Source organism: Takifugu flavidus, chromosome 12 (assembly GCF_003711565.1).
Source record: "Takifugu flavidus isolate HTHZ2018 chromosome 12, ASM371156v2, whole genome shotgun sequence".
In the NCBI taxonomy this organism is placed as follows: Eukaryota; Metazoa; Chordata; class Actinopteri; order Tetraodontiformes; family Tetraodontidae; genus Takifugu; species Takifugu flavidus.
The window spans coordinates 14,028,718-14,056,105 of NC_079531.1; the positions used below are offsets into that span (position 1 = coordinate 14,028,718).

At 55.2% G+C, this 27,388-nt stretch overlaps 3 protein-coding genes and 2 long non-coding RNA genes across 7 annotated transcripts; 3 read left to right on the forward strand and 2 right to left on the reverse strand.

The window, feature by feature from the left end:
- Positions 1-4,383: 4,383 nt before the first annotated feature.
- Positions 4,384-4,843, reverse strand: LOC130534915 (uncharacterized). The gene is made up of 2 exons (XR_008952990.1): positions 4,598-4,843; positions 4,384-4,519 (listed from the first exon to the last, which is right to left on the reverse strand). It is a non-coding gene; the product is annotated as an uncharacterized LOC130534915 (long non-coding RNA).
- On the forward strand, positions 4,398-7,293 carry LOC130534912 (mRNA decay activator protein ZFP36L1). The gene is made up of 2 exons (XM_057049587.1): positions 4,398-4,540; positions 4,712-7,293. Exons 1-2 carry the CDS (start codon positions 4,487-4,489, stop codon positions 5,849-5,851), a joined length of 1,194 nt encoding a protein of 397 aa, XP_056905567.1. The 5' UTR covers positions 4,398-4,486; the 3' UTR covers positions 5,852-7,293.
- Positions 7,294-8,245: 952 nt separating this feature from the next.
- Positions 8,246-11,815, forward strand: LOC130534919 (uncharacterized). Its single transcript, XR_008952994.1, has 3 exons — positions 8,246-8,382; positions 8,619-8,676; positions 11,664-11,815. It is a non-coding gene; the product is annotated as an uncharacterized LOC130534919 (long non-coding RNA).
- A 1,123-nt stretch (positions 11,816-12,938) lies between these two features.
- Positions 12,939-18,328, forward strand: LOC130534908 (Na(+)/H(+) exchange regulatory cofactor NHE-RF3-like). Its single transcript, XM_057049580.1, has 11 exons — positions 12,939-13,126; positions 13,964-13,994; positions 15,139-15,200; positions 15,269-15,480; positions 15,569-15,640; positions 16,065-16,194; positions 16,278-16,414; positions 16,483-16,693; positions 17,382-17,578; positions 17,651-17,806; positions 17,883-18,328. The coding sequence occupies exons 1-11, from the start codon at positions 13,114-13,116 to the stop codon at positions 17,907-17,909; spliced, it is 1,248 nt and encodes a 415-aa protein (XP_056905560.1). The 5' UTR covers positions 12,939-13,113; the 3' UTR covers positions 17,910-18,328.
- On the reverse strand, positions 18,319-27,119 carry nlk2 (nemo-like kinase, type 2). Of its 3 annotated transcripts, XM_057049578.1 has the most exons (14): positions 26,136-27,119; positions 25,126-25,255; positions 24,954-25,009; positions 23,742-23,848; positions 23,583-23,668; positions 23,302-23,511; positions 23,011-23,112; positions 22,847-22,933; positions 22,458-22,656; positions 22,262-22,355; positions 21,533-21,696; positions 19,106-21,462; positions 18,787-18,839; positions 18,319-18,702 (listed from the first exon to the last, which is right to left on the reverse strand). In XM_057049578.1, the coding sequence occupies exons 1-11, from the start codon at positions 26,585-26,587 to the stop codon at positions 21,642-21,644; spliced, it is 1,578 nt and encodes a 525-aa protein (XP_056905558.1). In that variant the 5' UTR covers positions 26,588-27,119; the 3' UTR covers positions 18,319-18,702; positions 18,787-18,839; positions 19,106-21,462; positions 21,533-21,641. The 3 variants fall into 3 exon arrangements, with proteins under 3 accessions (XP_056905558.1, XP_056905556.1, XP_056905555.1); XM_057049576.1 differs by lacking the exon at positions 18,787-18,839 and having other exon boundaries at positions 18,319-18,654; positions 18,691-18,743; positions 19,106-21,696; XM_057049575.1 differs by having other exon boundaries at positions 19,106-21,696.
- Between the last annotated feature and the right edge of the window lie 269 nt (positions 27,120-27,388).

Sequence of the window (27,388 nt, forward strand, 5' to 3'; positions counted from 1 at the left end):
GTTTGACATCAAGTGTGTGTGTGTGTGTGTGTGTGTGTGTGTGTGTTTAAAGATCAGCTCTGCTGCAGAAGGTTCCTGGTTTTAGATGTTTCCTGGAACCAAACCCATTGAAGATGAATTTAGAGCCACAGATTTCCTCCAAAGGTTCCTGGTGATGGTTCCTGTGTTCCTGCTTTGGTTCCTCTCAGCATCCTTCAGCTCAAACCAGATGTTGGTACCAGTTAGCACCTCGGTGACGGTGCTGACAGCCCAAACCCCCCCTACAGCAGTGGAACCCGAAGCTCCTGGACCTCGACCCGCGGTGGTGGTTCTTTGATGCTTTGGAGGGGACTTCCTGTTTCAGATGGTCTGGATTCTCCCGCGTCCCGAGGAGCTTTCAGCTGTTTTTAAACGAATCTTTTCCGCCTCATCATGAACGTCGGGGCCAGCAGAGCTCTAATCTCTTTATACGACGGTCACGGGATGAATGCGATTCCGCAGATTTGCTCTCCCGCCTGTTTTTAAGGCGATTTCCAGCCGCTGTGATAAAGTAACGTATGGATTATGTTTCCCGGGGATTTGATGAAAGGAAGTCTTTATTACCCAGATGCCCCGAGGGCTGCTGGTCACTGGGCTGTTGCATCATGGGGAGCAGCTGGCACCAAATGGCTCCTGTGTCCGTGTGTGTGTGTGTGTGTGTGTGTGTGTGTGTGTGTGTGTGTGTGAGTGTGTGCGTGTGTGTGTGTGTGACACATCTTGCCAGATTCCAGGAAACAGGAAACTGACTGGCGGGAAAATTGCAGCGGCGGGGGGTCCGCTCTTTTGTCCAAACATAATCCAGTGGGCGCCGTTAACACTCGTTACCCTCCTCCCTCACACACACTCGCGCTTTATTCCAGCTGAAAGCGGCGCCGGCTGCGGCACTGGCGACCACAGACGGGCTGGTCCAGTTGCTGGTCCAGTTGCTGGTCCAGTTGCTGGTCCAGGTGCTGGTCCAGTTGCTGGTCCAGTTGCTGGTCCAGTTGCTGGTCCAGGTGCTGGTCCAGTTGCTGGTCCAGTTGCTGGTCCAGTTGCTGGTCCAGTTGCTGGTCCAGGTGCTGGTCCGGCGTGCACACCTCCAGAGATCCAGCTCTGGTTCTGATGCGAGCACAAACGGGCCCGGGTGGGAAGGAGAGCAGAACGTGGTGGGGGGGCTGGATGGATGGTGGAAGAGCCGCAGAAGTCAAAGATCCTCTTTTTCTTATCTCCACGCGCCCCCTCGCAGCCGCTCGGCGCCATGTCGTGATTTATCCACTCGTGTACCGCGGTCGCTAACGGCCCATTTGTCTGTAAATCCTGGCTCCCCGGCCTCGTCACCATTAATCTCTATAACGTCTCACTCTAATCACACCTTTAAAACTCTTCCTATCAGAGCTGAAAATACGGCGTGGCAGCTCGGAGAGCGGAGCCATAAATCAGCCCGCCGGGCGCCCAGCTTCTCTTTGCTAACTGGCGCTGACGCGCTAATGCTCTGGGGGGTTTGGAGCGGTTGTCGGGGACGCGCCCCCGCCTCACCTGGCCGACCTCACCTTTCCACTCCTGTTCCCACCGTCATCCAGCGTTTGCTAACACGCCTCCCCGCGCTTGTAGCGCCGCTTTGAGGCTAAATGACGTTAGCAACGCGACACAAAGGTGGAGAAGCTCCGCGCCCACGGGGGCGTTGGTGGGTAACGAGCCCTCAGCTGGTACCGTAAACGCCGTAATACCCGATAACGGGGCGAACAATTAACAGATTAGCATGGATGCTGCTGAGCCAGCAGCAGATTTGACCTTCTGTCGGGACGCACAAAAGACTTTTAGCAACTTCTTTAATTTCACAATGGTGTCCTGTTAATTCGTTCCTTTTCATCCGTCTCTGAAACAGACCGGTTGCCATGACAACTGATACAGATACTGTTATTAAGTCACTAATTCCACGTGAGAGTAGACAAAGTGCTTTGATGAGGGCTTTAGGGGGATTAGGAGGAAACGTTGCAAAGGTTGTGGTTGTGGTTCGCATCCCTGATTCCAACGGCGGATTCTGGGATGCAATTAGCCACATTAGCATCTCTCCTAGCTTAGTGCGCTCCAGAATCCATTGGTTCAGTTGTCCTTTTAAAATAAAGGTGTGGGAATGTTCCGGGTGGAGCCTAATGGAGCTTAATGATTGGCTGCAGATCAATACTCCCACAGATATTCACCTTTCAGTTGGTCTGGGCCACCTGTGTAACTAAAAGATAACGGAAGACAAAGGTGAATGTTGCTTTAGCCTAAATATTTGCTGGTTCCGGGGTGGCGTCACTTCATGCCTCATTTGGTCCAGCAGCAACTTTTGGCAACATTTGGCTGGAATTTGGCAGAAGAGGACGAATCCCGATGGAGCTTTTGTGGTCCTGGCTCTCCTCCTGGGTGGGAGGGAAAGCGCCATCACAAACAAACAAACAAACAAACAAACACGGCAGGTTACGCCACCACCCCGGAGGCCCCGGAGACGGGAACGACCTCGAGGAGCCGCCTGCACCAGCCGATATTTGTGACGTTGTGTTAAGTTCTGATACGTGTCGCGTGCAGGACCTCCGGGCCCGTTTCTGGAGTCATGAGCACCTGCAGACAGGTGCGGTCACATGGGTCCAGCTCGCCGCCGCGGACACGTGACGCGCGCGGAGGACAGTTAGCTACAATGTGAGCAGCATATGGAGGAGCTCCTGGACAATGGAGCTCTTGTCATGCTGGCCTGAACAAAGGGGCCGAGACGAGCTGAGAGAGGGTGGCCGGGCCCTGCCGGGGGCGGGGGGGGGGGGGGAGGGGGAGGTGGACGTGGAGAACTAAAAACATTGGGTGGAGAGGGCCCGGCACGCCACCGTGATGACATCATCACGTCCACCGGGTCAGAAGTTCTGGCTTTACGACAGCATGTGGAGCCCAGAGCTGCTTCGGGGGGAGATCCCAGTGTTTCCAGCTTGTGAAGGTCCCCTCACAGGAACGGGACTGACGATCACACACACACGGGACTGACGATCACACACACACGGAACTAACGATCACACACACACACACGGAACAAAAGTTAGCGAGAAATTCAGAGAACAAACTAATCGTTTTAGGATTTAACCAGAAAAAAAACACGCGACGCAACTCTGCTACCAACGGACCACAGGGAGGAAACCGCGGCGTATTACAGTTATTTAACGCTGCGCGCACGCACACACACACACACACACACACACACACACCAGCAACGTATCAGCGAGGTTGTGATAAGAAACGCTTGACGGTTTGTGTGAAAGTGAACTGCTGCTGCCTGTCAGGCGTCGACACGTTTGGATGAAATGTGTCTAATCGGCCAACGTCCAACGGTTCAGCGCCAGTTCCTGCAGCACGCCGCTGCTCCTGGAGGCCTCCAGGGTCGGCGCTCTGGTTCCTGTGGGGTGAAAGGTGCTATTGTTTGGCCCAACATCAGTGAGCTAGCCTCATGGGGAAACGTCAACACGCGGCAATAAAGAGTTCTTCATTTACGCCGCTACGCTACGTAGCTAGCATCAGGCAAAGGACCGGACAAACTGTTGTTCCAACGCCTTTGCTTCTGTTTTGTTTTCGCAGTTTTGAGCCTCCGTAAACGCCAAACTTCCGTCGCCACCCCTTGGAAAGTGTGCGAGTTTCACGGCTTTTGGGGCAATTAGCACCACCACACACAAACGAGCTTTGCGGCGACGGTGCCGAGGGAATGGGCAGATCAAAGGATCGCGCTCTTATCTCCGTAACACGAGGCCGCCAACAGGACCGCCACGTTTTGACCCTTTATCTGGGAAGATCGGCACCATTTCAACCGCTGATATCGGTGTTTTTCCCGTGGTCGCCTCAGGCGAGGCTAGCTAGCCGAAATCAAGAAAGCCGATGCCGATTCTGCGATTAGCCTCTGGTGGCTGTTACACGTTTAACGCGGCGGCGACCAGAAGAGTCCGTCACCGTTCTGGACGAGTATCTGAGGTATTTGCAACAGTCGTCAGGATCTCGTCGCCTGTGAGGGTGGGAAGGAGAGGGGGCAGGACGCAGAAGAAAAGAAGAATCTGGAAGGATTTTAGCCATGAATGGCTGGAAAAGTAGCTTCATTCAGAGCCCCCCCCCCCTTCTGTGCCCTCCCTGCCCCCCAGCACACCATTACAATGCAGGACCCCTCCCCCAAGCCCGACACACACATTAATGCACGTTCACACACATTAACACACACTCCCTGCCCCCGGGAGAACACAGGCGTGGGCGGGTGGATGGGTTTCCCCAACTATTTAAGCAGATTCCAACAGATGGTCAAGAACTTTCTTCAGGGCGGCGCAGTTGCTCCAGCAGCTCGGACCTTTGCTCCCACCGCCACCAGACACTTGCTCTCTCCCACCTCCCCTCTCGGCTGTGCTCTTTGGACCCAGAAAGGCTTTTTTTCTTCTCCACCGTGGCCTCGGACGTCCTGGATTCGGCGAGGACGCTGGACTGAACCATGCCTTCCGACTTTCTGACACCTTTTCTGGAACTGGAGGAGGAGTTCTGCAAGGTGAGTGGGTCCAGAACGGCAGGAACCGGGCGAAAACGTAGAGAAAAGTTCTAGAACCTGTGATAGCAGAGAGATTTCCTGGTGCTCCACGTTCCTCCCGGAGCCCGCCGTCACGCTCCGGCGCTCCAGGAATGCAGAAGCCTCACATCCATTCTTCTCTTTTGTTGCCAGAGTTTCCGCAGCCTTGAGGCGCCAGATGGTGCCTGCGGCCCGCAGCAGCGGCCGGGCCTCCGGGTGGCGGGCTTCCAGCGCCGTCACTCCCTCTGCCCCGTCACCCTCCCCAACTCCAAGTTCAACAGCAGCGGCTCGGAGCTGGGCGGTCTGTCCGGCTGGGGTCCCAACGGGGCCTCGGCCCAGCAGTGGAGCCGGGAGGGCCAGCTGCCCCAGTCCTCGCTCAGCCACATCCCCTTCAGGGTGGACCGCTCGGTCAGCATGATCGAGGGCGGCGTGGGCCACCTGGAGGACACGCTGCTGGACTGCTCTCCCCCGGGCCTCTTCCTCAGCAACGCCTCGCTGTCCTCCGGCACCTCCAAACCCGCCACGCCGTCGCCCCACGTCTCCACCCGCTACAAGACCGAGCTCTGCCGCACCTACGAGGAGAGCGGCACCTGCAAGTACGGCACCAAGTGCCAGTTCGCCCACGGCCTGGACGAGCTCCGCGGCATCAGCAGGCACCCCAAGTACAAGACGGAGCTGTGCCGCACCTTCCACACCATCGGCTTCTGCCCGTACGGCGCCCGCTGCCACTTCGTCCACAACGCGGACGAGGCGTCCCCCTCCCCCGGCGCCGCCTCGCCTCAGAGGCCCAAGCTGAGGCCTCCGCTGCTGCGCCACAGCCTGAGCTTCGCCGGCTTCTCCTCCTCTCCTCACTCCTTCCAAGCGGTTGCGGAGGCGGCGCCGTCGGCCCTCCTCCTCGCCAGAGCCTCCTCCGTCTCCCCCTCCCCCCCCTCCACGGGCAGCCCTGAACTCCTCTCCCCGCTCCTACCTGAACCAGGGCCCCTCAAGCATTGCCCCTACCCTTTCTCTGGAGTCCCCGACCTCCCCGGGGAGGATCTGGCGCTACACTTCTGCGCGGTGACCGATTCCACTCGGTGCGTCTCCAAGAACATTCCCTACCACTTCCCCCAGCGGCCGCCCGGTTCCTTCAACGCCCCGCCGGGTCTCCAGCGCTGCTCCTCGGCCGACTCGCTCTCAGAAGAAGGATACACCTCCTCCTGCTCCCTCAGCTCTTCCTCCAGTGGCAGGGAGTCGCCGAGCTCGGAAGGCCGCCGGCTGCCCATCTTCAGCCGCCTGTCGGTGACGGACGAGTAGGCGGGAATTCTGCTGTTTGTTCAGGAACTGATGGTCCGATTGTATCCGGCCAGAATCTGGGTCTGGAGGGTTTTCGGGACCCTCTGCGAGCGCAGTGGATCCGTGTAACTTTGTGCATATTGCATTTCCCATCCCAGCAGCTGTAGTGCTGCTCAGTGTTTGTCCAGTCCTAGAAGACCTCGTTTCTGTTTGAGTTTGATTTTGAAAGTTTCTTCCTGTTGAGCCGTTGTTACTGCTGTATACTGTTGTATACCCGTCTTTAGGAATGTCTGGGGGGGCCTGTTCCTGCTCAGGGGTGGGGGTTCTGTGTGAGAACGTCCTGCATCCGGATTCAAGTGGGATTCTAGAATTTTTGGTCTACTGTGTTACCTTTTTACGCTACGCTAATGGCAGCATCGGCCAGCAGCATTCTGCTGTCCTGTTGGGAGCCGCGGGGGCTGAACTGACCCCCGATTGGTTGTAATTGCCTCCACAACGACCACAACGGTGACGTAGCGCCCGTCTCGGCAACCCACCGTCGCTCTAGTTACCAAAGTCAACGTTAGATTCCCCGCTAACCCACATATAACACCTAGCCTAGCATTTAGCAAGGTAATATAGTGTTATGCTAATGTTGTTATAGTCCAACATTGTTCTAGACTTATTTATTTTTGTCGTGTGTTTGCTTTGTGATGGCATTTCTTCAGAGGAATCCCGCTTTACTTATGCACCCGCCACGGCTGTGCGTTCCCCGTCTTCCGTTAGCTTTAAGGGGGCTTGTGGGGGGGGAGAAACACTTTTGGCATTCCACATGTTTGTTGCCTTATGGGCTGCTGGGCCTGTGTTGGTCCGCTGGGCCGACGCTCCGCTCCACCACCTCTCGCTCCTCCCGCCCCCATAAACTGGCGCCGTGTTTTTAGGGCTTCAAAGGAAAACGGTGGCAAAAGGCGTCACACTTTCAGGAAGTGAGTCGCTGCTCGTGGACTCTTCTTCTTCTTCTCTTGTGAAGCCAATGAAAACAGGCCAACGGGTGAACACACAACGGAAAATTGACGTTTATCTATTGGAGCTGCCTTGATGACAATGTGTTTGTAGGCCGACGTTTGTTGCATGCTAGCTAGTTAACTGCGCGGGCGGCGGGGACAAATCAGAGCCGGTTTGAGTGAAACCTGTTTTTGTCGTCGCCGCGACGTCGACTCGCGTTGGAGAGACGCCTGTCTTTTCTCTTCATCTTGATTTTTTTAACTTAAAATTCTTATTTATATTGTTTTTCAAAACAAAAGCCTATATTGTTCTTTTGTGGTCTCATATAATTTAAGTGCGTTTATTGTTTACATTCCACTGATGACGATGATGATGATGATGATGATGATGATGATGATGAGTCTGTGTTGATATCCTAGCTCTTTAGCTTAATATATTTGTCAATCGTGATTTCAAAATAAAAGTGTCTTATAATGAGACCTGCGTTTGCTTCTTTCGTTCATTTATTGATGAAATCATCATCTCGATGCTTCTGTGGAACCAACAGACCCGATAACCCGATTAAAGAACTTTCGTGGCGTTTATGAACAAACGATGCGGCGTTTTTGTCCTTTTCTGTGTGGATCCTTCACAGATGTTCAATAAAACCCGATTAGCATGATGGACGACCTCCATGCTCATTTCCCACGAATGCTGCTTCCACGACCTTTTTACCATCATCTGTGTTCCACAAAAAGAACAAAGATGAACTCTTTCTGTCGCGGGCGATTCATTGACAACCCTCCCATTCATGTGTGTGTGTGTGTGTGTGTGTGCGTGCGTGTGTGTGTGTGTGGGAAGAGCAGTGAATTTTGTTGCCATTCGGCCAAACAGAGTAACACACTGGGGAGCAACAGATGCTCAAACAAAGACTTCCTGGAACACAATGAAACACAAAGATACTTGTGACTGATTTCGTTCCATTCACACAAAGTGGAGCAGAAGTTGTCGATGTTCCCTGTGTGTGTTTGTGTGTGTGTGTGTGCGTGTGTGTGTGTGTGTGTGTGTGTGTGTGAGAGAGAGAGAGAGAGAGAGAGAGAGAGATATCTCTGATATCTGTCTGATATCTCTCTCTCTGTTTTAGTGAATTATTTGCTTGTTTTTCTGTAACTTGTGAATCATCCCGTGTTCAGGACACATGAACACAAAGTAACATGCTTTCCTGCATGTGTGTGTGTGTGTGTGTGTGTGTGTGTGTGTGTGTGTGTGTGTGCTGGTATTCAGAGGATTTCCCTCTGAATGAATAACAGTAGCGTGAAACAGAAGCAGACTCCCATCACCCACCAACTACTTACCATTCAATCCCCATAGTGATTGTGTGTGTGTGTGTGTGTGTGTGTGTGTGTGTGTGTGTGTGTGTGTGTGTGTGTGTTAGAAAGGCCAAGGGCCATCCATGGGCAGCCCCTTGGCCCCTCCTTCTCCTCCTGGTCATGCAGCCTTTTGTATTCCTCTGTTTTCCCTTTTCAGCCCAACATCTGTATGCTAATACTGCTCACTGGGAATGGACCGGAATCATCCTGGGAGAGCGGGTGAGGGGCAGGTTCTGTGTGTGTGTGTGTGTGTGTGTGTGTGTGTGTGTGTGTGTGTGCGTGCTGGAAGCCACCATGACATTACAAGTCGAGGTTAAAGAACGGACTTGTTCCATTAGCCTGATATTTTCCAGGTGTTTTCCAGCAGCTGCTTGGTCACAATAAACGTCACATTAACGATGTTGTCACATTAACGATGTTGTCACATGAATGAGTTTCTCCGGTTTGTTTCCCAGTTTTCCTCCACCTGCCTCCAGGAGTCGCCCCCTGCTGGCCACGTTTGTGTTGGTGTTGGTGAGTTCAAGAACCACGAAGGTTAAAAACCCGCGTTAAAGAGTGAAAACTTGGTTGTTTGGGATTTGGTTTGAGACGGAGAGGGTTTCCGGTTCGAGGCTCCGCCACAACAAGTGTGTCCTGATGGTAGTTCACCTCCGGGTCGCTGCCCTTGAGCAAAGCTCCGTATGTGTGGACCCGGGTCCAGATCTTAGAGATGGACCCTAAAACTGAGAGGAAGTCGGGACAACTGGGCTGAAATGGGAATGTGACAGACGGGAATGGGAGCAGGAAAAACACAGGAAGAGTTGTTCTGCCATCTAGCGGAGCCTTCAGGAACTTTCTGCAGATTTATCCTCCTGACTACCGAGGAGGAAAATCCCACATTTAAAGAATAGAAGAATATACAATAATGCGAAGGCTCGACCCAGATGTTCAGGGGGACAAATGTCCCCCACAGAGGACACGTTTGAACCTCTGGTGGTCGGGAGGCTGCAAAGCTGGAGCTCAGGTCCAGTCAGCAGTGAGTGTGGAGGTTCTGATCGGGTCTGCTTCTCTCCTCAGTCCGGAGGAACAGAACAACGTGTCCCAGATGTCTCATTTCCTGCTCTTGGACGATTTCCTCACGGCAACAATTTTGAAAAGGGAATAAAAAGTTGGGCGACACCCAGCGGCTGCTGGTTGAGGACGTCACCCATGACGTGGCCGGACCTCCATGTGTGAGGACCAGGTTCTCCTCTGATTAGCACGTCATTGCTGATTAGCTCGTCATTGCTGATTAGCTCGTCATTGCTGATTAGCTCGTCATTGCTGATTAGCGGCACATCAGCTAGCTGCCCAAACGTCCTCTCTGGCCAAGGCTCTTCTCCAGACAGCCCAGCGTTCCTCAGTCCTCGTGGCGAGCGCGTGTGGGCGTGCTGTCGTCCTTGAGATGTAAATGCTAACAGGTATGGTGAGTGAGGCCTCCTGAGGACCGAACCCAGCTCTGGCTGGGTGCCGTTGGGCAGCGGTGTGTGTGTGTGGGGGGGGGGGGGGGGGGGGGGGGGGGGGGGGGGGGGGGGGGGGGGGTCGGTGCAGTTGCTGCTGCACAGGTCACCTCCAGGGTGACATGGGCTCTGGATCGTAGCAACATGTGGGCGAGCTGGAGCCTGTTGGAACCTTTCCTGCCCTCCCCTCAGCTCATGGGCCACATGATGGGTGTAACTGGTCTTTATCTTTAGTGGGGGGTCCTTCAGGGAGGTGCTGAGTCCATGAGAGCCCATGAGAGTCCATGAGAGCCCATGAGAGCCCATGAGAGTCCATGAGAGCCCATGAGAGCCCATGAGAGCCCATGAGAGTCCATGAGAGTCTATGAGAGTCCATGAGAGCCCATGAGAGCCCATGAGAGCCCATGAGAGTCCATGAGAGCCCATGAGAGTCCATGAAAGTCCATGAGAGCCCATGAGAGTCCATGAAAGTCCATGAGAGTCCATGAGAGTCCATGAGAGCCCATGAGAGTCCATGAAAGTCCATGAGAGTCCATGAGAGTCCATGAGAGTCCATGAGAGCCCATGAGAGCCCATGAGAGTCCATGAGAGTCCATGAGAGTCCATGAGAGTCCATGAGAGCCCATGAGAGTCCATGAGAGTCCATGAGAGCCCATGAGAGTCCATGAGAGTCCATGAGAGTCCATGAGAGCCCATGAGAGTCCATGAGAGTCCATGAGAGTCCATGAGAGTCCATGAGAGTCCATGAGAGCCCATGAGAGCCCATGAGAGTCCATGAGAGCCCATGAGAGCCCATGAGAGCCCATGAGAGTCCATGAGAGCCCATGAGAGCCATGAGAGTCCATGAGAGTCCATGAGAGTCCCGACCTTTTGCTGCTAAAGGTGGTGCACGTTTCACCCCCCACCTCCATGTGAGACTGGAAACCTGGATAGGGTCGAGCTTCTGGTCCGAGAGCCCATCGAAGGCCTGGCAGAGGACATGGGGCTGGCTGAGGGGTGCTGGAGGAGGCCGGTCTGGTCAGTACCCCCCCTCAGGGGCGTCTTGGCCTTGGTCCAGCTGTTGTGGCCTCGGCCTTGATGAATATGGAATATGAGGTGTTTCTGCCTGGGTGAGCAAAGTACTGGGGGGGGGAGTGAATCAGAAACATTAGCATACGGAGAGTGTCAGCGTCTAAATATAGAAGGTGGCAGGTTTCCTTGGAACCAGGGACGGTGCATTAATGAGTGGGAACGGCAGGTAGCCGGGGGGCTGGTGCCATCTGCGCCCCCTCCACAGATGGAAAAAATCACCCTCAACACGGAATATTAAGAGATGAGATTCCAACGGCTCAATTCAGCAAAGCAATTAACGACTTAAAGGAAAAGGAAGGCGTGGTCATTCATTATTCATCAGACCAGGAGACGGTTTCAGAGGGGGGGGGAGGGGGGGTGGACAACCAACCAGGGACGTTCACGTGGGGCAGGTGGGGAGACGTGCCGGGAAAAAAGGCTCCAAAGGCAACAAGTGAACCCGGAAAAATGTGCCAAAATCCCAGAGGTGTTGGGCCACCCCCCCCCCCACCCCCCCCAAGGAGAAACAGCCGAACCCTCGTGGGATGAGAACCAAAGACTGGTAGTAAGGAGGGGTGACGAAGAAGAAGCTTCCGCTTCCGACGTTCTGCTGTTAAACTCCAGCCTCCAGCCCGGCGCCATCTTGGCTGCAGTTGGGCGCCTCTCCACTAGAGGGCGCCTCACTACATCAGGTTTGAACCTACAACCTTCTGAAGCAGGAAGATCACAGTCAAACCAGATTCTGGGTCATTCAGGACCCACAGCAGCTGGCGGCGCCTCACATTGTTCTGGAGGCCCAGTTTGATGAATGAGTTGGTTTCTTAAAGTGGGTTTTTGCACATCAACAACTTGAGCGTCACTTTGATACTTTTTGATTTTCTGCTTTGATCTGCAGAGACGAACAGACTATGTTAGGGGTCACTCACCCTGTGCCCCCCCCCCCCTTTCTGTGTCTTGACTGTGTATTTCCAGGCTGGGCGGGGCTGCTTCCAGGCTCACGCCCATCACGCACCCTGCACACCTGCACCTCATCAGGTGATCAGCCACACCTGCTTTAAGCCTGGCCCACATCTGGCCTCTGCAGCTCCTGACAGACCCGGAGACGGTGGAGCTGGGTCATGGGTGAGGGTCACTGGTGAGGGTCACTGGTCATGGGTGAGGGCCACTGGTGAGGGTCACTGGTGAGGGTCATGGGTGAGGGTCATGGGTGAGGGTCACGGGTGAGGGTCACGGGTGAGGGTCATGGGTGAGGGTCACGGGTGAGGGTCACGGGTGAGGGTCACGGGTGAGGGTCATGGGTCACGGGTGAGGGTCACGGGTGAGGGTCATGGGTGAGGGTCACGGGTGAGGGTCATGGGTGAGGGTCATGGGTCACGGGTGAGGGTCACGGGTGAGGGTCATGGGTGAGGGTCACGGGTGAGGGTCATGGGTGAGGGTCATGGGTCACGGGTGAGGGTCACGGGTGAGGGTCACGGTGAGGGTCACGGGTGAGGGTCATGGGTCACGGGTGAGGGTCACGGGTGAGGGTCATGGGTCACGGGTGAGGGTCATGGGTGAGGGTCATGGGTGAGGGTCATGGGCGAGGGTCATGGTGAGGGTCATGGGTGAGGGCCACTGGTGAGGGTCATGGGTGAGGGTCATGGGTGAGGGTCATGGGTGAGGGCCACGGGTGAGGGTCATGGGTGAGGGCCACGGGTGAGGGCCACGTGGCCTCTCACCCATCCAGGTCTAGTGGAGCCTCAACCCAACTGCTCCCAGACTCTCCGACTCCAGAACCTGCGTCTGATCCACGACCAGAACTTCACATCCCTGCTGCAGCAGAGGGAGCGAGGAGATGGGCCAGCTGGTGCTGAGCAGCCCTCTGGTGTCCAGAGGTGGAGGAGCCTTTGTTCTACTGAAACCAAGACAGATGATTCATTAGCGCTCTTATTGTGAAATTACAACCGTGATCCTGGTCCTCAAAGACCTTCCTGGCGTCGGCCCTGCGGAGCAAAAATGAGGGTCGTGGAACTCGTGACGGTCGGTGACGAGAACCAAATCTGGCCAGATCATTATTTTGGCCTCCTGGTGTCAGGTTTGGGTCACCACGGTGTCCCTGAGGACCAGGACCGTGGGACCAACCAGCCCAGGTGAGTCCAGACCAGCTGGGTCACCACTGCCGCCATCAGAACCTGGACTTCTGTGACACGTATGGATTAAAAAGACCTTTTCCTCTTTTCCATCCTATTTTCTGCTGTTCTTCTTTGGTGAAGCTTTTTTTCCAACACCTGACTGGACTGAAGTGTCTCGCAGCTTCTCCCCGGTAAATATTTAACCCCCTCGGCACGCGGAGCCGCCGCTCCACCTCCAGGGACTCTTTTATTGCCAGTGGACCTTGTCCTCCTGCCGTCTCCGCAGGCTCAGACGCCCTCGGGACTCCGTGATGGCTTCCCCAGGTACGGCTTCTCTCGCCTTTAAACTGTCCACCCTCACGCTTCCAAATGTGGACGGACGTCTCCTGCGTTGTTAGCATTGTAGCTTCTTGGTTTGTTGCTTTGTGTCGTCAGCGGCGTCAGGGGAAAGTGACTCGGTAACAGCGGTTCTGTGGGTCCATTTGGGTCAGACGGGACGGGACGGGACCACAGAGGCGTTTGGAACCCCCACAACACCTCCAGTAACTTACCTAGACGAGCGCTAGCGGTCGGATCCTGCTGTTGAGACCACTCTGTTGTGACATAACCAGGTGATAGCAGAGGTTGTTGTGCACAGGTGACTCTGCCGTTGCCAAGCTCCGCCCACAATCAGCCATCTTCCAAGCGTTTGGTCCCACAACAAAGAGCTGCTGCTGAGGTTTCCCTCATTTTAATCCTGAAAGGGTTGAGTAGGTTTGGGCAACATCTGGGGGTGGACATGTCCTTCAGAGACCGGCCCGACCGTCCTGGAACATGTTGGAGCCGCCTCAGTATTCCTAGAAACGTTGGGATATTTATGGAAGTGAAAGCATTCCGAGACAGGTGCCGCTCTGACCCAGGTGGAACCTTTGTGGGGGTCTTTGTTCATGTCTTCTGTCCTCAAATGCTCAAAAATAAAGAATGTGATTGTGGTTTATTCCCGTTTAAACTATCATCAGAAATACCGACCGACGTGGTGGCAGCTGCTTTCTTATGGGGGCATTAAATCTTATGGGGGTATTAAATCTTATGGGGGTATTAAATCTTATGGGGGTATTAAACGGTGCGTGCCAGCTTCAGTCCCTTCACCTGCTGTAACAGTGCTGTTTGTTTCTGTCACAGATCTGATGCAAGATGTGACGCGATTTCCACGGTAAGTTCCAGAACCTCTCCCACAAACACACAGGTATTTCTACCATTGTGGGGACTTTCATGGACGTAATATCTTCCCCAGTTTTCTACCCTGACCCTCCCGACTTGCCCCCCGACCCTCCCCACTAGCCCCCTGACCCCCCCACTAGCCCCCTGACCCTCCCCACTAGCCCCCTGACCCCCCCACTAGCCCCCTGACCCTCCCCACTAGCCCCCTGACCCCCCCACTAGCCCCCCTAACCCTCCCCACTAGCCCCCTGACCATCCCCTCTAGCCCCCCGACCCTCCCCACTAGCCCCCCGACCATCCCCTCTAGCCCCCCGACCCTTCCCACTAGCCCCCTGACCCCCCCACTAGCCCCCTGACCCCCCCACTAGCCCTCTGACCCTTCCACTAGCCCCCTGACCCCCCCACTAGCACTCTGACCCCCCCACTAGCCCCCTGACCCCCCCACTAGCCCCCTGACCCCCCCCACTAGTATTTTGATAGGAAGAACACACATGCACGTTTGCAAACGTGCACTGTTGGAACTCTATTGTTGGTCATGTGACTGGAGCTAAAAGCTAATTGGTGCTGGCAGCAGAGGTCAGAGGTCAGAGGTCAGAGCTTTGCAGAACGTCGCTGCACAGCACCGGTTTCCTCTCTACTTTTTTAGGTGTTTTCGTTGAAGTTGGTTTTTAACTGGTTTTACTGGTTCGACTGTAAATATTCATGTTGCTGTTCAAATACTCACAACACATGAGGAAAGTGGTGGATTAGGAAATGCAAGAAGGGAGAAGAGCAGGAAAAGCTGCTATTAACAGACGACAACCAGAAGAACTTTGTGAAGAACCTGGAGAAGCTGGAGAAGAGCAGCAGAGTTCCTATCAGGAAGATCGAGGAACCTGAGACACGAGTAAAGGAACCGAGGCACAAATGCTCGGAGCAAGGTTAGCATAGTTCCCACTGACGGCTCCTTCAGGATCCTCAGGATTTAGGTGCTAACCTGGAACCATTCCCACATTGGGAGGACTTTGTCACAATCCGAAGAAGTTCACCTCCAAAGTACTTTAATTCTGCTAAACTCGGATGGAGGAGGAGAAGATTAACCGTTAAGCTCCGAGTTCCTTAAAGCTAACGGTGATCTTTGTTTCTTGTGTTGTCAGTTTCACCTTCAATCCAAAGGAAGGGATCGATAATCCGGCTCTGGTCATCTCCGATGATCCCGGTGAGGTTTGGTGGCCCTCAAAGCCTCTCCTGAAGCTTCCCATGGTGCTGATTCTCCTGTGTGTGCAGAACCTGAGCCCGGTCCAGTACCCAGACTGTGCCACCTGAAGTGCCTGGAGGGGCAGAACTTTGGCTTCTACCTGCAGGTGGACCAGAGCAGCTCGGCTTTGGAGGTCCGGGTCGTGGAGCCGTGGAGCCCAGCTGAGCTCAGTGGCCTCAGAGAAGCAGACAGAGTCCTGGAGGTCAACGAGGAATTTGTGGACAAGATGGACATTCGCAGGGTTGGTGTCCAAGCCTGAAGCCTCTGAGGACATTTGCTTTATTATTTTGGACATCGGTGACAAAGGTTCTTGTCTTTGTTCCTGCCAGGTGGTCAGGAAGATCCGGTCCTGTGGACTAAACCTGTTCATGCTGGTGCTGAACCGAGAAGACTACCAACAGGTACTTTGTCCTCAAATTTAGGATCTCTGACACGAACACGACCGCTGCTCCTTCAGTCCCTGGTCTCAGAACACTGAAGGTGGTTCCTCAGCCAAGGACCATGGACCATGAAGACCTGCTGCCCCTTTCAGTGGGGATGGGGGGGGGGGGGTAATATACCATCAATCAGGTTTTGTAGGACAAAAAAAGCTGTTTGGATCCAAGTTGAAAATTCCAAAACTAAAAGACGTCACGTTGTCTCGAGGCCAAAGGTTCCTGGTTCAGGACCCAGCAGAGCCGTCGGATCTGAATCCAGAGTGGTCGGATGTGTCTAGTCCCAGAGGGGGAGGACATGAGACGCCTGGAGCTAACCTGGAATTCTCCGTGGGCAGTGTTGTCTTGAGACGGACTGTTTTAGTACAGATTGGGTCTCTCTTTGTTCCAGGCAGAGGAGACCGGGGTGGACCTGCAGGCTCTGGCCCGGTCCTCCAAAGGGGAGTACTGGTCCAGACCCCGGCTGTGCCACGTTATCCGCCACCCGGACCTCGGCCTGGGCATGACTGTCTCCATGCAAGGTACAGAACATCTGGTGGAACCTGTTCTAACTCGCCTCATGTGAACTAAAGTACCGAAGAGTTCTGGCTCCGCGTGTCTCCAGGTCCGAAGGGCCGGTACGTTGTGACCACGGTGGTCGATGGTCCAGCAGAGGAGGCCGGGGTGAAGACCGGAGACAGGCTGATCTGGGTCAACGGGGTGACGGCGTCGACGCTGACGCACGCCGCCCTGAGCCGAACGGTACTTCCTGCTTCCTGTGCCTGACACCTGCTCCTGAACCCGCTCACGTTGTCTCACCTGGTCGGCAGATGAAGAAGAAGGGCGAGGACTCTGTGACGGTGCTGGTCATCGACGGGGACGGCGAGGCGGCCTTCGCCCGGAGGAGGACGGCCGTCCTGCCTGTGCTGGCGGAGTGCCGGGGGCTCCCGTATGTAGCCAAGACCATGGCCCTGGAGAAGGGGGACGATGGATACGGGTTCCTGCTGAGAGAGGAGAAGCTGGCGAGCTCCCGACGCACAGGTGAGACACGCTAGCAGCCGCCCAGGCTAGCAGTCGCCCAGGCTAGCAGTCGCCCAGGCTAGCAGTCGCCCAGGCTAGCAGCCGCCCAGGCTAGCAGCCGCCCAGGCTAGCAGTCGCCCAGGCTAGCAGCCGCCCAGGCTAGCAGCCGCCCACGCTAGCAGTCGCCCACGCTAGCAGCCGCCCAGGCTAGCAGTCGCCCAGGCTAGCAGTCGCCCAGGCTAGCAGCCGCCACGCTAGCAGTCGCCCACGCTAGCAGCCGCCCACGCTAGCAGCCGCCCAGGCTAGCAGCCGCCCACGCTAGCAGCCGCCCAGGCTAGCAGCCGCCCAGGCTAGCAGCCGCCCAGGCTAGCAGTCGCCCAGGCTAGCAGCCGCCCACGCTAGCAGCCGCCCAGGCTAGCAGTCGCCCACGCTAGCAGTCGCCCACGCTAGCAGTCGCCCACGCTAGCAGCCGCCCAGGCTAGCAGCCGCCCAGGCTAGCAGTCGCCCAGGCTAGCAGTCGCCCATGCTAGCAGCCGCCCACGCTAGCAGTCGCCCAGGCTAGCAGCCGCCCACGCTAGCAGTCGCCCACCGCCACCACATCGGGGGCACAGAAGCCATTCACCTCTTGAAATGCTACTGTTAGCATTCATCCATCGTGTTGCTTTTATTAGGCACCATGCTAACGTAGCGTGTCCTTGTCCCTCCCTAGTTCATGTCCTGAGGGAGGTGGACGTGGGGAGTCCAGCTGAGGCCGCTGGGATGGAGGACGGGGACCTGGTCCTGGCTGTCAACGGGGAACTGGTGGAGTCCATGGAGCACGAGGACATTGTCAAGAGGATCAGACAGAGCGGCGACAGAGTTAGCCTGAGCTCCATTAGCATGGCAGGGAGACACTTCTACAGAGAGGTGGGTGTTGTGGGTCACCTGTACCATCCACAGGAGGTGGGAAGTTGTGCTCAGCTGTTTGTTGTCCGGCAGCTCGGAATTTCTCCTCTGTTGTTCCGGGAGCGGCTCATAGTCCGAAACGACGGCCAAACGGACGTGTCAGACGTCAGCAAGAACCGGAGTGGAGCCCGTGTGGGGGGTCTGATGTACCCCACGGTGTGTGTGGAGGAGGACGGCCTGGACCAGCAGGTGGGACACCTTCCTGTCCTCCGGCAACACTTCCTGCTGCCGCTAAAGAAACGTTCACCTGTGCTTTGTTGCTCAGAGCGGAGCAGGTGACTTTTTCCTGTAATGGAGGAATCGGATGGAACCCGAATGGACCCGAGAGGGGGGAGGACCCGGAAGCAGGAAGTTGACAGAAGGAACCATCAAGATAGGAGGTGGAGCTAAAGCGTCCCGGCATGTTCTGGCGTTAGCAATGAGCGTTAGCAATGAGTGTTAGCAATGAGCGTTACCAATGAACATTAGCAATGAGTGTTAGCAATGAGCGTTAGCAATGAGCGTTAGCATTGAGCATTACCAATGAGCGTTAACAATGAATGTTAGCAATGAACGTTAGCAATGAGCGTTAGCAATTCTTGTGACATTTCCATGTTTTTAACAACAGTATTGCGGATTATTCTATTTTAGGTTTGAACGTGTGTGTAAAACAATCTTGTCTATTTTAAAATGAGGCGGGAGGAAAATAAACCACAGCAGAATTCTTTCCAAGTCACATTTAATATTTGCGCCGTATTTCTCCAGATGGAGCCGTTATTGATGTCTAAGACCAAACGAGCTGAAGTTAATCTACAGTGCTGGACGTTGGGGGCTGATGTTCCCCAGAGAACAATGCATCTGATTAAAACATCAAATATACAAACATTGTTAACGACTAATTAAACCAATCACCTCAGTTGCTGAGTCATCGTTAGTCTCCCGACGCTCCTCGATTCTCATTCAACACAAGATTAAACGCAAGATGGAAAGTACTTTATGTACAGGAGCCGGGGAGGCAGAGCCACATCTGGGGCCACATCTGGGGCCACATCTGGGGCCTCAGTCAGGGCCACATCTGGGGCCACAGCCGGGACCCCATCTGGGGCCTCAGTCGGGGCCACATCTGGGGCCACAGCCGGGACCACATCTGGGGCCTCCGTCCGGGCCACATCTGGGGCCACAGTCGGAACCCCATCTGGGGCCTCAGTCGGGGCCACATCAGGGGCCACAGCCAGGACCACATCTGGGGCCACAGCCAGGACCACATCTGGGGCCACAGCCAGGACCAGCCGGGGCCACAGCCAGGACCACATCTGGGGCCACAGCCAGGACCACATCTGGGGCCACAGCCAGGACCACATCTGGGGCCACAGCCAGGACCAGCCGGGGCCACAGCCAGGACCACATCAGGGGCCACAGCCAGGACCACATCTGGGGCCACAGCCAGGACCAGCCGGGGCCACATCTGGGGCCACAGCCAGGACCAGCCGGGGCCACATCTGGGGCCACAGCCAGGACCAGCCGGGGCCACATCTGGGGCCACAGCGAGCTACTGGGTCCTGAGGGAAGGCGACGCCTCTCTGCGCTACGGCGCCATCACGAAGCGTCCTTGCAGAAACCGGAGGGGAATTCACCGTTAATGACGTCGTTACCACCGATAAATGATCGATAAATGATCGATAAATGATCGATAAATGATCCCTAAATCAGCAACTACGGGAACAGTTCTGAAGGGAACTCCGAGCAGTTTAAATGGGATTCCCATTCATTGCTTTGTTGCTTTGATCTTTTTGGACACGTGCTCTCTTTGAATTAGCTGGGCGGGCGCGTTCAACACCGACGTCCTCCTGAGGGGAGCTGGGTTCTGATCCGAGTTTCTTCCTGTTACAGGGAGCCCGTTACGGCTCCTCCCACTGTTGCCACCCAACGTTCCTTCACAAAGGTAATGAGTGCAGAAACAAATGCTAACTAGCCGCGATGCTAGCTGGTTGGAAAACATCGGAACACGACAGGAGCGCAGCTGTGGTGGGATTTCCCAGCGGTCCACACGGCCGTGAGCGACGAGACTCCGCCTCCCCGTAGATTCCGATAATCAGCTAACAGTCGGAGAACCGTGGCAATTGGTCTGATGGGCAGAATGTTCATTTAAATTTAAAGAGAAACCAAAAAGGCTTAAACGGATTTTTCGGGTCATCCCCACGCTAAAATGCGCTGTGGGGGCGGGGCTTATCGCGCCGTCATATTACTGAGTTGAAGAGGTAGAGACCGACACGGTGAATCTTCTTATTTACATATTCACCCAGCGCTGCTGCGCTAACGAGGAAAAGCTTCTCCTTCACGTTAATCTACACCCGCTAACCGAGCCGCTAACCCGCTAACCGAGCCGCTAACCGAGCCGCTAACCGTTAGCCGTCCGTTGCTGCTCCACGCTGCAGGGTACAACCAAGAAAATATATATACATTTTTTTAAGTACTTTAAAAATAAAATCAACTCCGCGGCCGTAAAAATGTGCAGGCTTGTACAATTTCTATACAGTGGTTCTGTTAAGGTCGGCGTGTCGATTTCCTTCTATTTAACATATTTACATCGTCAGACGTCCGAGGTCAGGACGCACGCCGTCGCACACCAGGAGAGGAATTTAAAAAATCTACAAATATATTAAATAATTTACTCCAAAGCTCTTCTGCATGTGGACAAAGTGTGAGGAGCGTTTGGGAGCGCCGAGCTTTTCCCTCTTGATGCTACGTTTGAGCTGCTTAATCGAGGAAACGTTGGTCGACAGTGAAAACGTGACGATTCAAGTAGACGACGAGAGTTGGAGGAGCAGGTCGCTCGCGCTAACGTTCCGTTTCCATCGTCCACGCGGGAGCCAGAGACTTGCCTCGCGCTGGCGGCTAAGCTAAATGCACTGAGGTTAGTTATAACAGTAGCATGGTACGGATCACCGTCAGGAACCATTTAGCCACAATTGTTTGCGTGAAGTTTCAGTATTAAAGTGTGAAATGGCGTTACTGGTCTGCATAGTAGTCTATCACCTCATGGCTAGATTGATAGCTAAAGTTAGCATTTCACCCTGTTCTGGAAATGGCTAAAGGTCGGAGGCTACTGTGTTAGCCAACATTTGGGGACGCCACCGTCTGTGCGTTTGGGTTATGTTAGCATTAGCTTCATGCTGAGGGTCTGATTATCGCGGAGTTTCCCAGTGTCCCTCGTTTAAATTCAGCGGATCGTGATTCAGGATCACATTTGAAAAGGTGAATCAGGATTTTTTCCCCCATTTTTCATCAAAACTTGCAATAAAAAGAGGTTTTGTGATGATGCACAACTGTCAAAGTCATCTGGTTTTAAGCTCTTCTTCCTCTTTGGGGGAAAGTTTGGCTGAATATTGATAATCTGGGTCCTCGAGGTGTTTTAATCTCCCCAATAGGACCTCAAACGTGAGTACTAACGAAGGTTCCGATGGGAAAATTCATTTAATTTCACGCAGATGAAAGCGAGAACGTTTGAATCGCTCCCCCTGCTGGTGGGAGGGTGTAACTACACACTGTTAATGTTCTGAGCAGCGTTGGAAGGTTCTGGCCCGAGTTCTCCTGTCCAACCGCCTCTTTAGCTGCAGGATTACGTGACAATCCAATCTGTCATCGGGAACTAAAGGTGGACTTTAGTTTAGAATCTATTCTAACATTTCAATGAGCATCTAAAGCAAAGAGTAAAATGAAAGTAAAAACAGGCGCAGGCGAGTTTTGGTCCGTCCAAACCCTGCAACCGTTCCTCAATGACCAGTGGATTTCTCTTCATTTACATGGACACACACACACACACACACACACACACACACACTCACACACACACACACACACACACACTCACACACACACACACACACACACACACACACTCACACACACACACACACACACACACACACACACAACCTGCCAGTTCTGCTCTCCAGTGAAACGCTACGCAGATGATACAAGAATTTCCGACGCCTTCTTGTTTTAGCAGCTTGTCCGTTGGGGGAACCATGACGGGCGACAGCAGCTACTCCCACACCAGCGGAGATGGAGGCATTTCAGACGGCTGCGCCACTGTGGAACTGTGGGTAAAGGGGCGGAGTCAAACACCGTGACCTCTGTATGACCCCAGCGCTCGCGTCTACAGCGAAGGTGTGGCGGCTCCATTTTTAGATTAACCTACTTAACCTCATTTTAAATGTTCAAGTATTAGGATGTGCAGAAGCTTCCAGATTTAACATCTGATTGTGCAACAGTTTCCCAGTAGTTCTCCTGTGTGTGTGTGTGTGTGTAAAAATCCAATGTATTTTGAGAGTCTGACGTGGTAAAAAGGTACCCACAGCCTGGATTAACTCTGACACCAGATGTAGTTTAACAGGCAGTAAAAAAAAAAAGTGTTTTAGGTACATTTATGATTTCCTAAAAATAAAAAACGCCTCCAGTTATGGATGAGTCACGGAAAGTCCTCCCTCTAGCGGCGGTGACCGGGTACTGCAGGTAAATATCTGCTTTTAGAACTTTATATCTGTAAATATCTGCTTTTAGAGCTGTTTTTATTCCTAAATATTCCATCTGTTTAACCCCCAGCTTCACCGACCTTCAGCCACACAACAAGATGATGCTGTGGATCTGTCTGGGCCTTCGTACCTGATGAAGCTCTTAAAAGCTGCTGATTGAGGGTTGATGCAGAGAGGAACTCGGCTCCCTTTTTGCTGTTCCAGAATGAACTGATGGATGATTTCTGAGGGGGAAAAGGACGTTATTGAAGCACCTTATAGGTCCTGATAGACTCCCAAAGACAGGATGGCAAAACAGGCAGAGCTCAACGAAACGACATCCTGACCTTTGACCTGTCTCACAGAGCTGAGGTTCTTCTCAAAGCCGTCGTCGAACTTGGGGTTGGTGACGGGCTCAAAGTCACTGGTGTAGACGCGTCCGGAGGACGTGGTGTAGCAGCATTTACACATGCAGGTGTGGTAGCGCAGGCGGCCCTCGTCCAGGTAGGGGTGAGCCAGGGCGTCCTTCGCCGAAATCCGCTTGGACTGCGCGTCAAACACAGCCGGCATCTACGTCATTAGCGTCCCGACACCATCTGACAGTGCTGCTAACGTCGGCGCCACGGTGACGCACGGCTGCGAGCGCCCGCTGCCCTCGTGCCTTTGGCGAGCACGTTCTCTCGGGCAGGTTCCAAGCGCTGGTGCGAACGAAAGGGTGCGAAGCGGCGTGACTCACCGGATCGAACACCAGCATCCTGCAGAGGAGGTGGACCGCTTCATGGGTCGCTTGGCTAGACAGCGTGTACAGAACAGGAAGTGATGGCTGGAGGCAGAAGCAAACGCGTCAGAAACACCCCCGACCACGGCGGCGGTGGAGTTCTGTCCTCGCGCACGGCTCACCTGCTTGTGGGGCCCTCTGAGAATGTGCGCTCGGGCGCCTTCGCACGCCGTCCTCATGGCTTCCATCGACGGCGTCCCCAGCAGGTCAGTGATCAGGTCAAGCTACGATAGAGCGGGGGTCATTTACCTCATTAAAGGGCCAAAAAGGGCCGTGACCTTTAGTACAAAAACTGTTGAGGTCTGCATCCACCAGAGGGCGCTGCTGCACGGTTCCGTCAATGTTTACTGGCGACAACGCGACCAAACTTGTCCTGGTGGAGATGATTGACAGGCGCTGTGGGCGGGGCTTACCTGCTGGATGGGACTCTGGGCTTGGAAGAGGATGCGACGGCCCAGCAGCTCTGCGAAGATGCAGCCTACAGACCAGATGTCGATGGAGTTGGAGTAGTGGCGGCTCCCCATGAGGATCTCCGGCGCCCGGTAGTACTGCGTCACCACTTCCTGGGTCATGTGCCGCGCCTCGTCCGACTCCTCCACCCGAGCCAGGCCGAAGTCGCAGATCTGCAGGGACCACAGGTTCAGAGGTCACCGGGAAGACGGCTCAGTTAGGCCCCTAAAAACGAAGCTCTGACCTTCAGCACACAGTTGCTGTTGACCAGCAGGTTCCCTGGCTTGATGTCCCGGTGCAGGATGCCGGCAGAGTGAAGGTACTTGAGTCCTGGTGGAGGAGAGGGCAACAGATCAGAGCACGGGCGGCGTCTCAGGGGGCTACAGAAGCCGGCGGCGCCCACCTCGCAGAATCTGGTAGAGAAAGACTTTGGCGTGGTCGGAGCTCAGTGGCTGCGGAGACACGATGATCTTATGGAGGTCGCTTTGCATCAGTTCTGTGACCACGTAGCTGAGCGGCGCTGAAATTAAGGAGGAATCCTGGTCTGTGTGTGTGTGTGTGTGTGTGCAGCAAATGCTAATTAGCGTCTCCTCTCAGGATCCAAACAGATGTCATCCTGGAGGCAACATCTGGCCCCTCCACGGAGGAATTCTGCGTGAGTAACGTTATCGACACGCAGAAACCAGAGAGGAGGAAGCAACCTGCCCACTGCCACGGTCTGGGTTTGGACGCCGCGTGACTCATCCGCTCGTGGAACGCCGCTCTTCCCTTCGGACCAAAGGGCGCCCGCCCGGCTCTGGACGCGTCCCAAAAGCTCAAACTCTAAAAGAGGATCTTATCAGTCAGGAGGAGTTAAGAAGGATTTCACGCAAACGACTTTCAGAGGACAGACTGTGTCCTGACCAAAGCTAAAAATATTGTAATAAAAACAGCAAGCGGGATGATTTAGCTGCATCCCACATAGAGTGTGGTCCGCTAGCCAAGTGAGCCTACCTCCACGCTGGGGCGTAGTCAGGAGACCTGATGCCTCACGCGCCGCATTTATCCTCTCCGCTCTCCTCTCTGATGGAGTTTACTTTACAGAACTGATCTCACCGGCACCTAGAACAGCTGAGCTAGCAGGTCGCTGAGCTAGCAGGTCGCCGAGCTAGCGGGTCGCCGAGCTAGCGGGTCGCTGAGCTAGTGGGTCGCTGAGCTAGCAGGTCGCTGAGCTAGCCGGTCGCTGAGCTAGCAGGTCGCTGAGCTAGCCGGTCGCTGAGCTAGCCGGTCGCTGAGCTAGCAGGTCGCTGAGCTAGCGGTCGCTGAGCTAGCCGGTCGCTGAGCTAGCAGCTCGCTGAGCTAGCCGGTCGCTGAGCTAGCAGCTCGCTGAGCTAGCAGGTCGCTGAGCTAGCAGGTCGCTGAGCTAGCGGACAATGGAAGCAAGAGAGGAGAGCTTATTTGCAACACCAGTGTGTCCACTATTGAGTCTGTGACGGCAGGGGACCATCGACAGAGGCCAGGAACATCTGTCCCCTCCAACCGCTGCCATGACAACGGCGAGTGTTGGTGTCGGGAAAGTTAGCCTTTGAGGCTAAGACGCCACAAGTGTGCCTCTAGCTTTGGTGCTGAAGGATACATTTCCTCAAAGTAGTCGATGTGTGGCGGTTGTAGCATGTCCAGAGCCGAGAGAACCTGAGGAGGGCGACAAAGCAAAGACACGGCATCGGAAATGGGTTGGGGGGGGGGGGGTTGGTGTTCAAATGGAAGAGCACTGTGGCCAGAGCTCATTAGCGTAGCCGCGCACTCACGTTTTCATGTTTGAAGAAGCAGAGCATTTTCAGCTCCCGGAACACCCTCTTACAAGAAACAAGGTTTTGGAAGACGTTGGGCATCTTTTTGAGAGCGACTCGCTTCCCGTCTCGGGGGTCCGTCACCGACCTAGAAAAAAAAAAGGGGGGGGGGGGGAATGAGCGTTTGCATTTTAGCATCGTTTCAACATCACGTGGCGGCGGCGTTCATAAAGACGCTGTGGTGCAGCGATGCTAAAATCAGGAAACGCTGCCCAAACAGCCGCCACCGGTGAGGCTCCTCCCCCATCGACGAGGCCCCTCCCCCCATCGACGAGGCCCCTCCCCCATCCGCGAGGCCCCTCCCCCACCGGCCGAGCTACGATCTGTTGATTAGCAGCGATGGCCAGCAGGTGGAGTGATGAGGAGAGCAGCGTTATCGTTCATCGGGTTCAGTGGCGTCGCTTCGTGGCGATTAGCCGCAGGAATGCAGAGATAAAGGTCCTCGTGAGAAGCAGCAGTGAAGGTAGAGGCCAGCGTGTCCACGTGCACGTGCTGCGGACATTAGCAACCTCCAGTGAACCTTTCTAAGTAGGATCAGTGGAGGCGAGCAGATGGTGGCGGACTAAGATCCAGGGCTCCGACACAAACATGGGCACCGGCGCCGCGTCACGCTTCCTGAAGCGGCACGAAGGCTGCAGGCGTGTGGTCGCACAACCTGGGCCGGGGGGGGGCGGAGCCAGCGAGTGCTACGGCGGCGTGGCCTTGTGTAGCTGACGAGGCGGCCTAACGACCGTGTGGGCTGTGGAGGCCTGATTAGACCCTTCCTGTCCACTTCCTCTCAAGCTTCTAAAGTCTCTGGTGTCACTGGTGAACAACAAGTAAAAAAGAATCTGACACTTTAGGTTCTAAATGCTGTAATAACTGGAGACGCCACTGATACTGGTGCCACCGTCCCACCGGTACCTGCTGAGGAATTTCCCCATCCCGAGTTACTTTGAGCTGGAAAACTTTCCCTCACGGACTCTTACCAGACCACCCCGAACGCTCCGTATCCGATGGGCCTGTCGGGCTCGATGTCCAGCTGCTGCTGGAGGTGGTGGTGCTGGTGCTGCTGCTGGTGGTGCTGGTGGTGGTGGTGGTGGTGGTGCGCTTTGGCGGCTTGGACCTGCGCCGGAGCCGCCGCCGCCGCCGGCCCGGGGGCTTGCCCCGGCGCGGGCGAGGGGAAGTAGGGCTGCTGCTGCCCGGGGTTGAGCATCACGGCCGCCGCGGCCGCCGTGGAGGTGTGCTGCTGGACCGTGTGCACGGCGGCGGCGGAGCCCGGGTGCTGCAGGTGGTGGTGGTGGTGGTGCATGTGGGGGGGCGGCAGGTGCTGCAGCTGGTGGTGGTGGTGCGGGTGGTGAGCGGCCACGGCCGAGGAGCCTCCGTTGTACGCAGCCATCATTTTCGGAACATTTGTAGCCGACGCGCCGCACAGAGCCATCCGGCGGGGCGGAACGCGTCTCCTGCGGGAAGCTGCTCCGGGTGACGGCTACCAGGCTGCGGGACTTCCGGAAAACATACAGAAAATGGCCTCAAACGATCAGCGAAGCCACCCCGGTGGGTCCGCGATCATAATGCCAACGAGGATCTGACCCACTTCCACTAAATGGCAGCTCCGCTTTCAGACCAGTCTGGCCCCGGGGCTGAGAACGGAAACCATGGGTGCGATGGATCAAAGCAAAAACACTGAGGAGGAATCGACCCGCACCCCCATTAATAAATAAAAAAGTTCCTAGATGTCCCTCATGACAGAGATGGCGCCCCCCTCCCTGCGGATCATCCGTGTGTCACATCGGCCAACTTGGCCACCTCCGTTGCTCTTCCCACCACCCGGCTTGGAAATCGCATCGATTATCCCAAATCCTCCTGCTCCAGGTGTCCGCGGAGACCCGACTTTAGCAAGGAGAGGAGGAAGAGCGGGATGGGATGGAATGGGATGGGGGGGGGGGGGTAATCTGGGAGTCGTAATCAACGCTCCGCTGCTGCCTGTGATCCGGTGCAGAGGAGGTGTTTCCCGGCCAGGCCACAACACCACAGCGCTGTCGGGCAGGCGGCGGCAGGCAGGCCCAGGCCTCGGCCAGCCGCTCAGCTCACATATTCATCCAGAGACCCCCGCGTCTGGACACAGACCCCCGTCGGTGAGCGATGAAGCCGCGGCCATGACTCAAACAGCGAAAAGACGGATCCTCGCAGACGGCTGGCAGGCAACTTGTTTCCCCCCATCGACAGCCGAGTGTCCGCG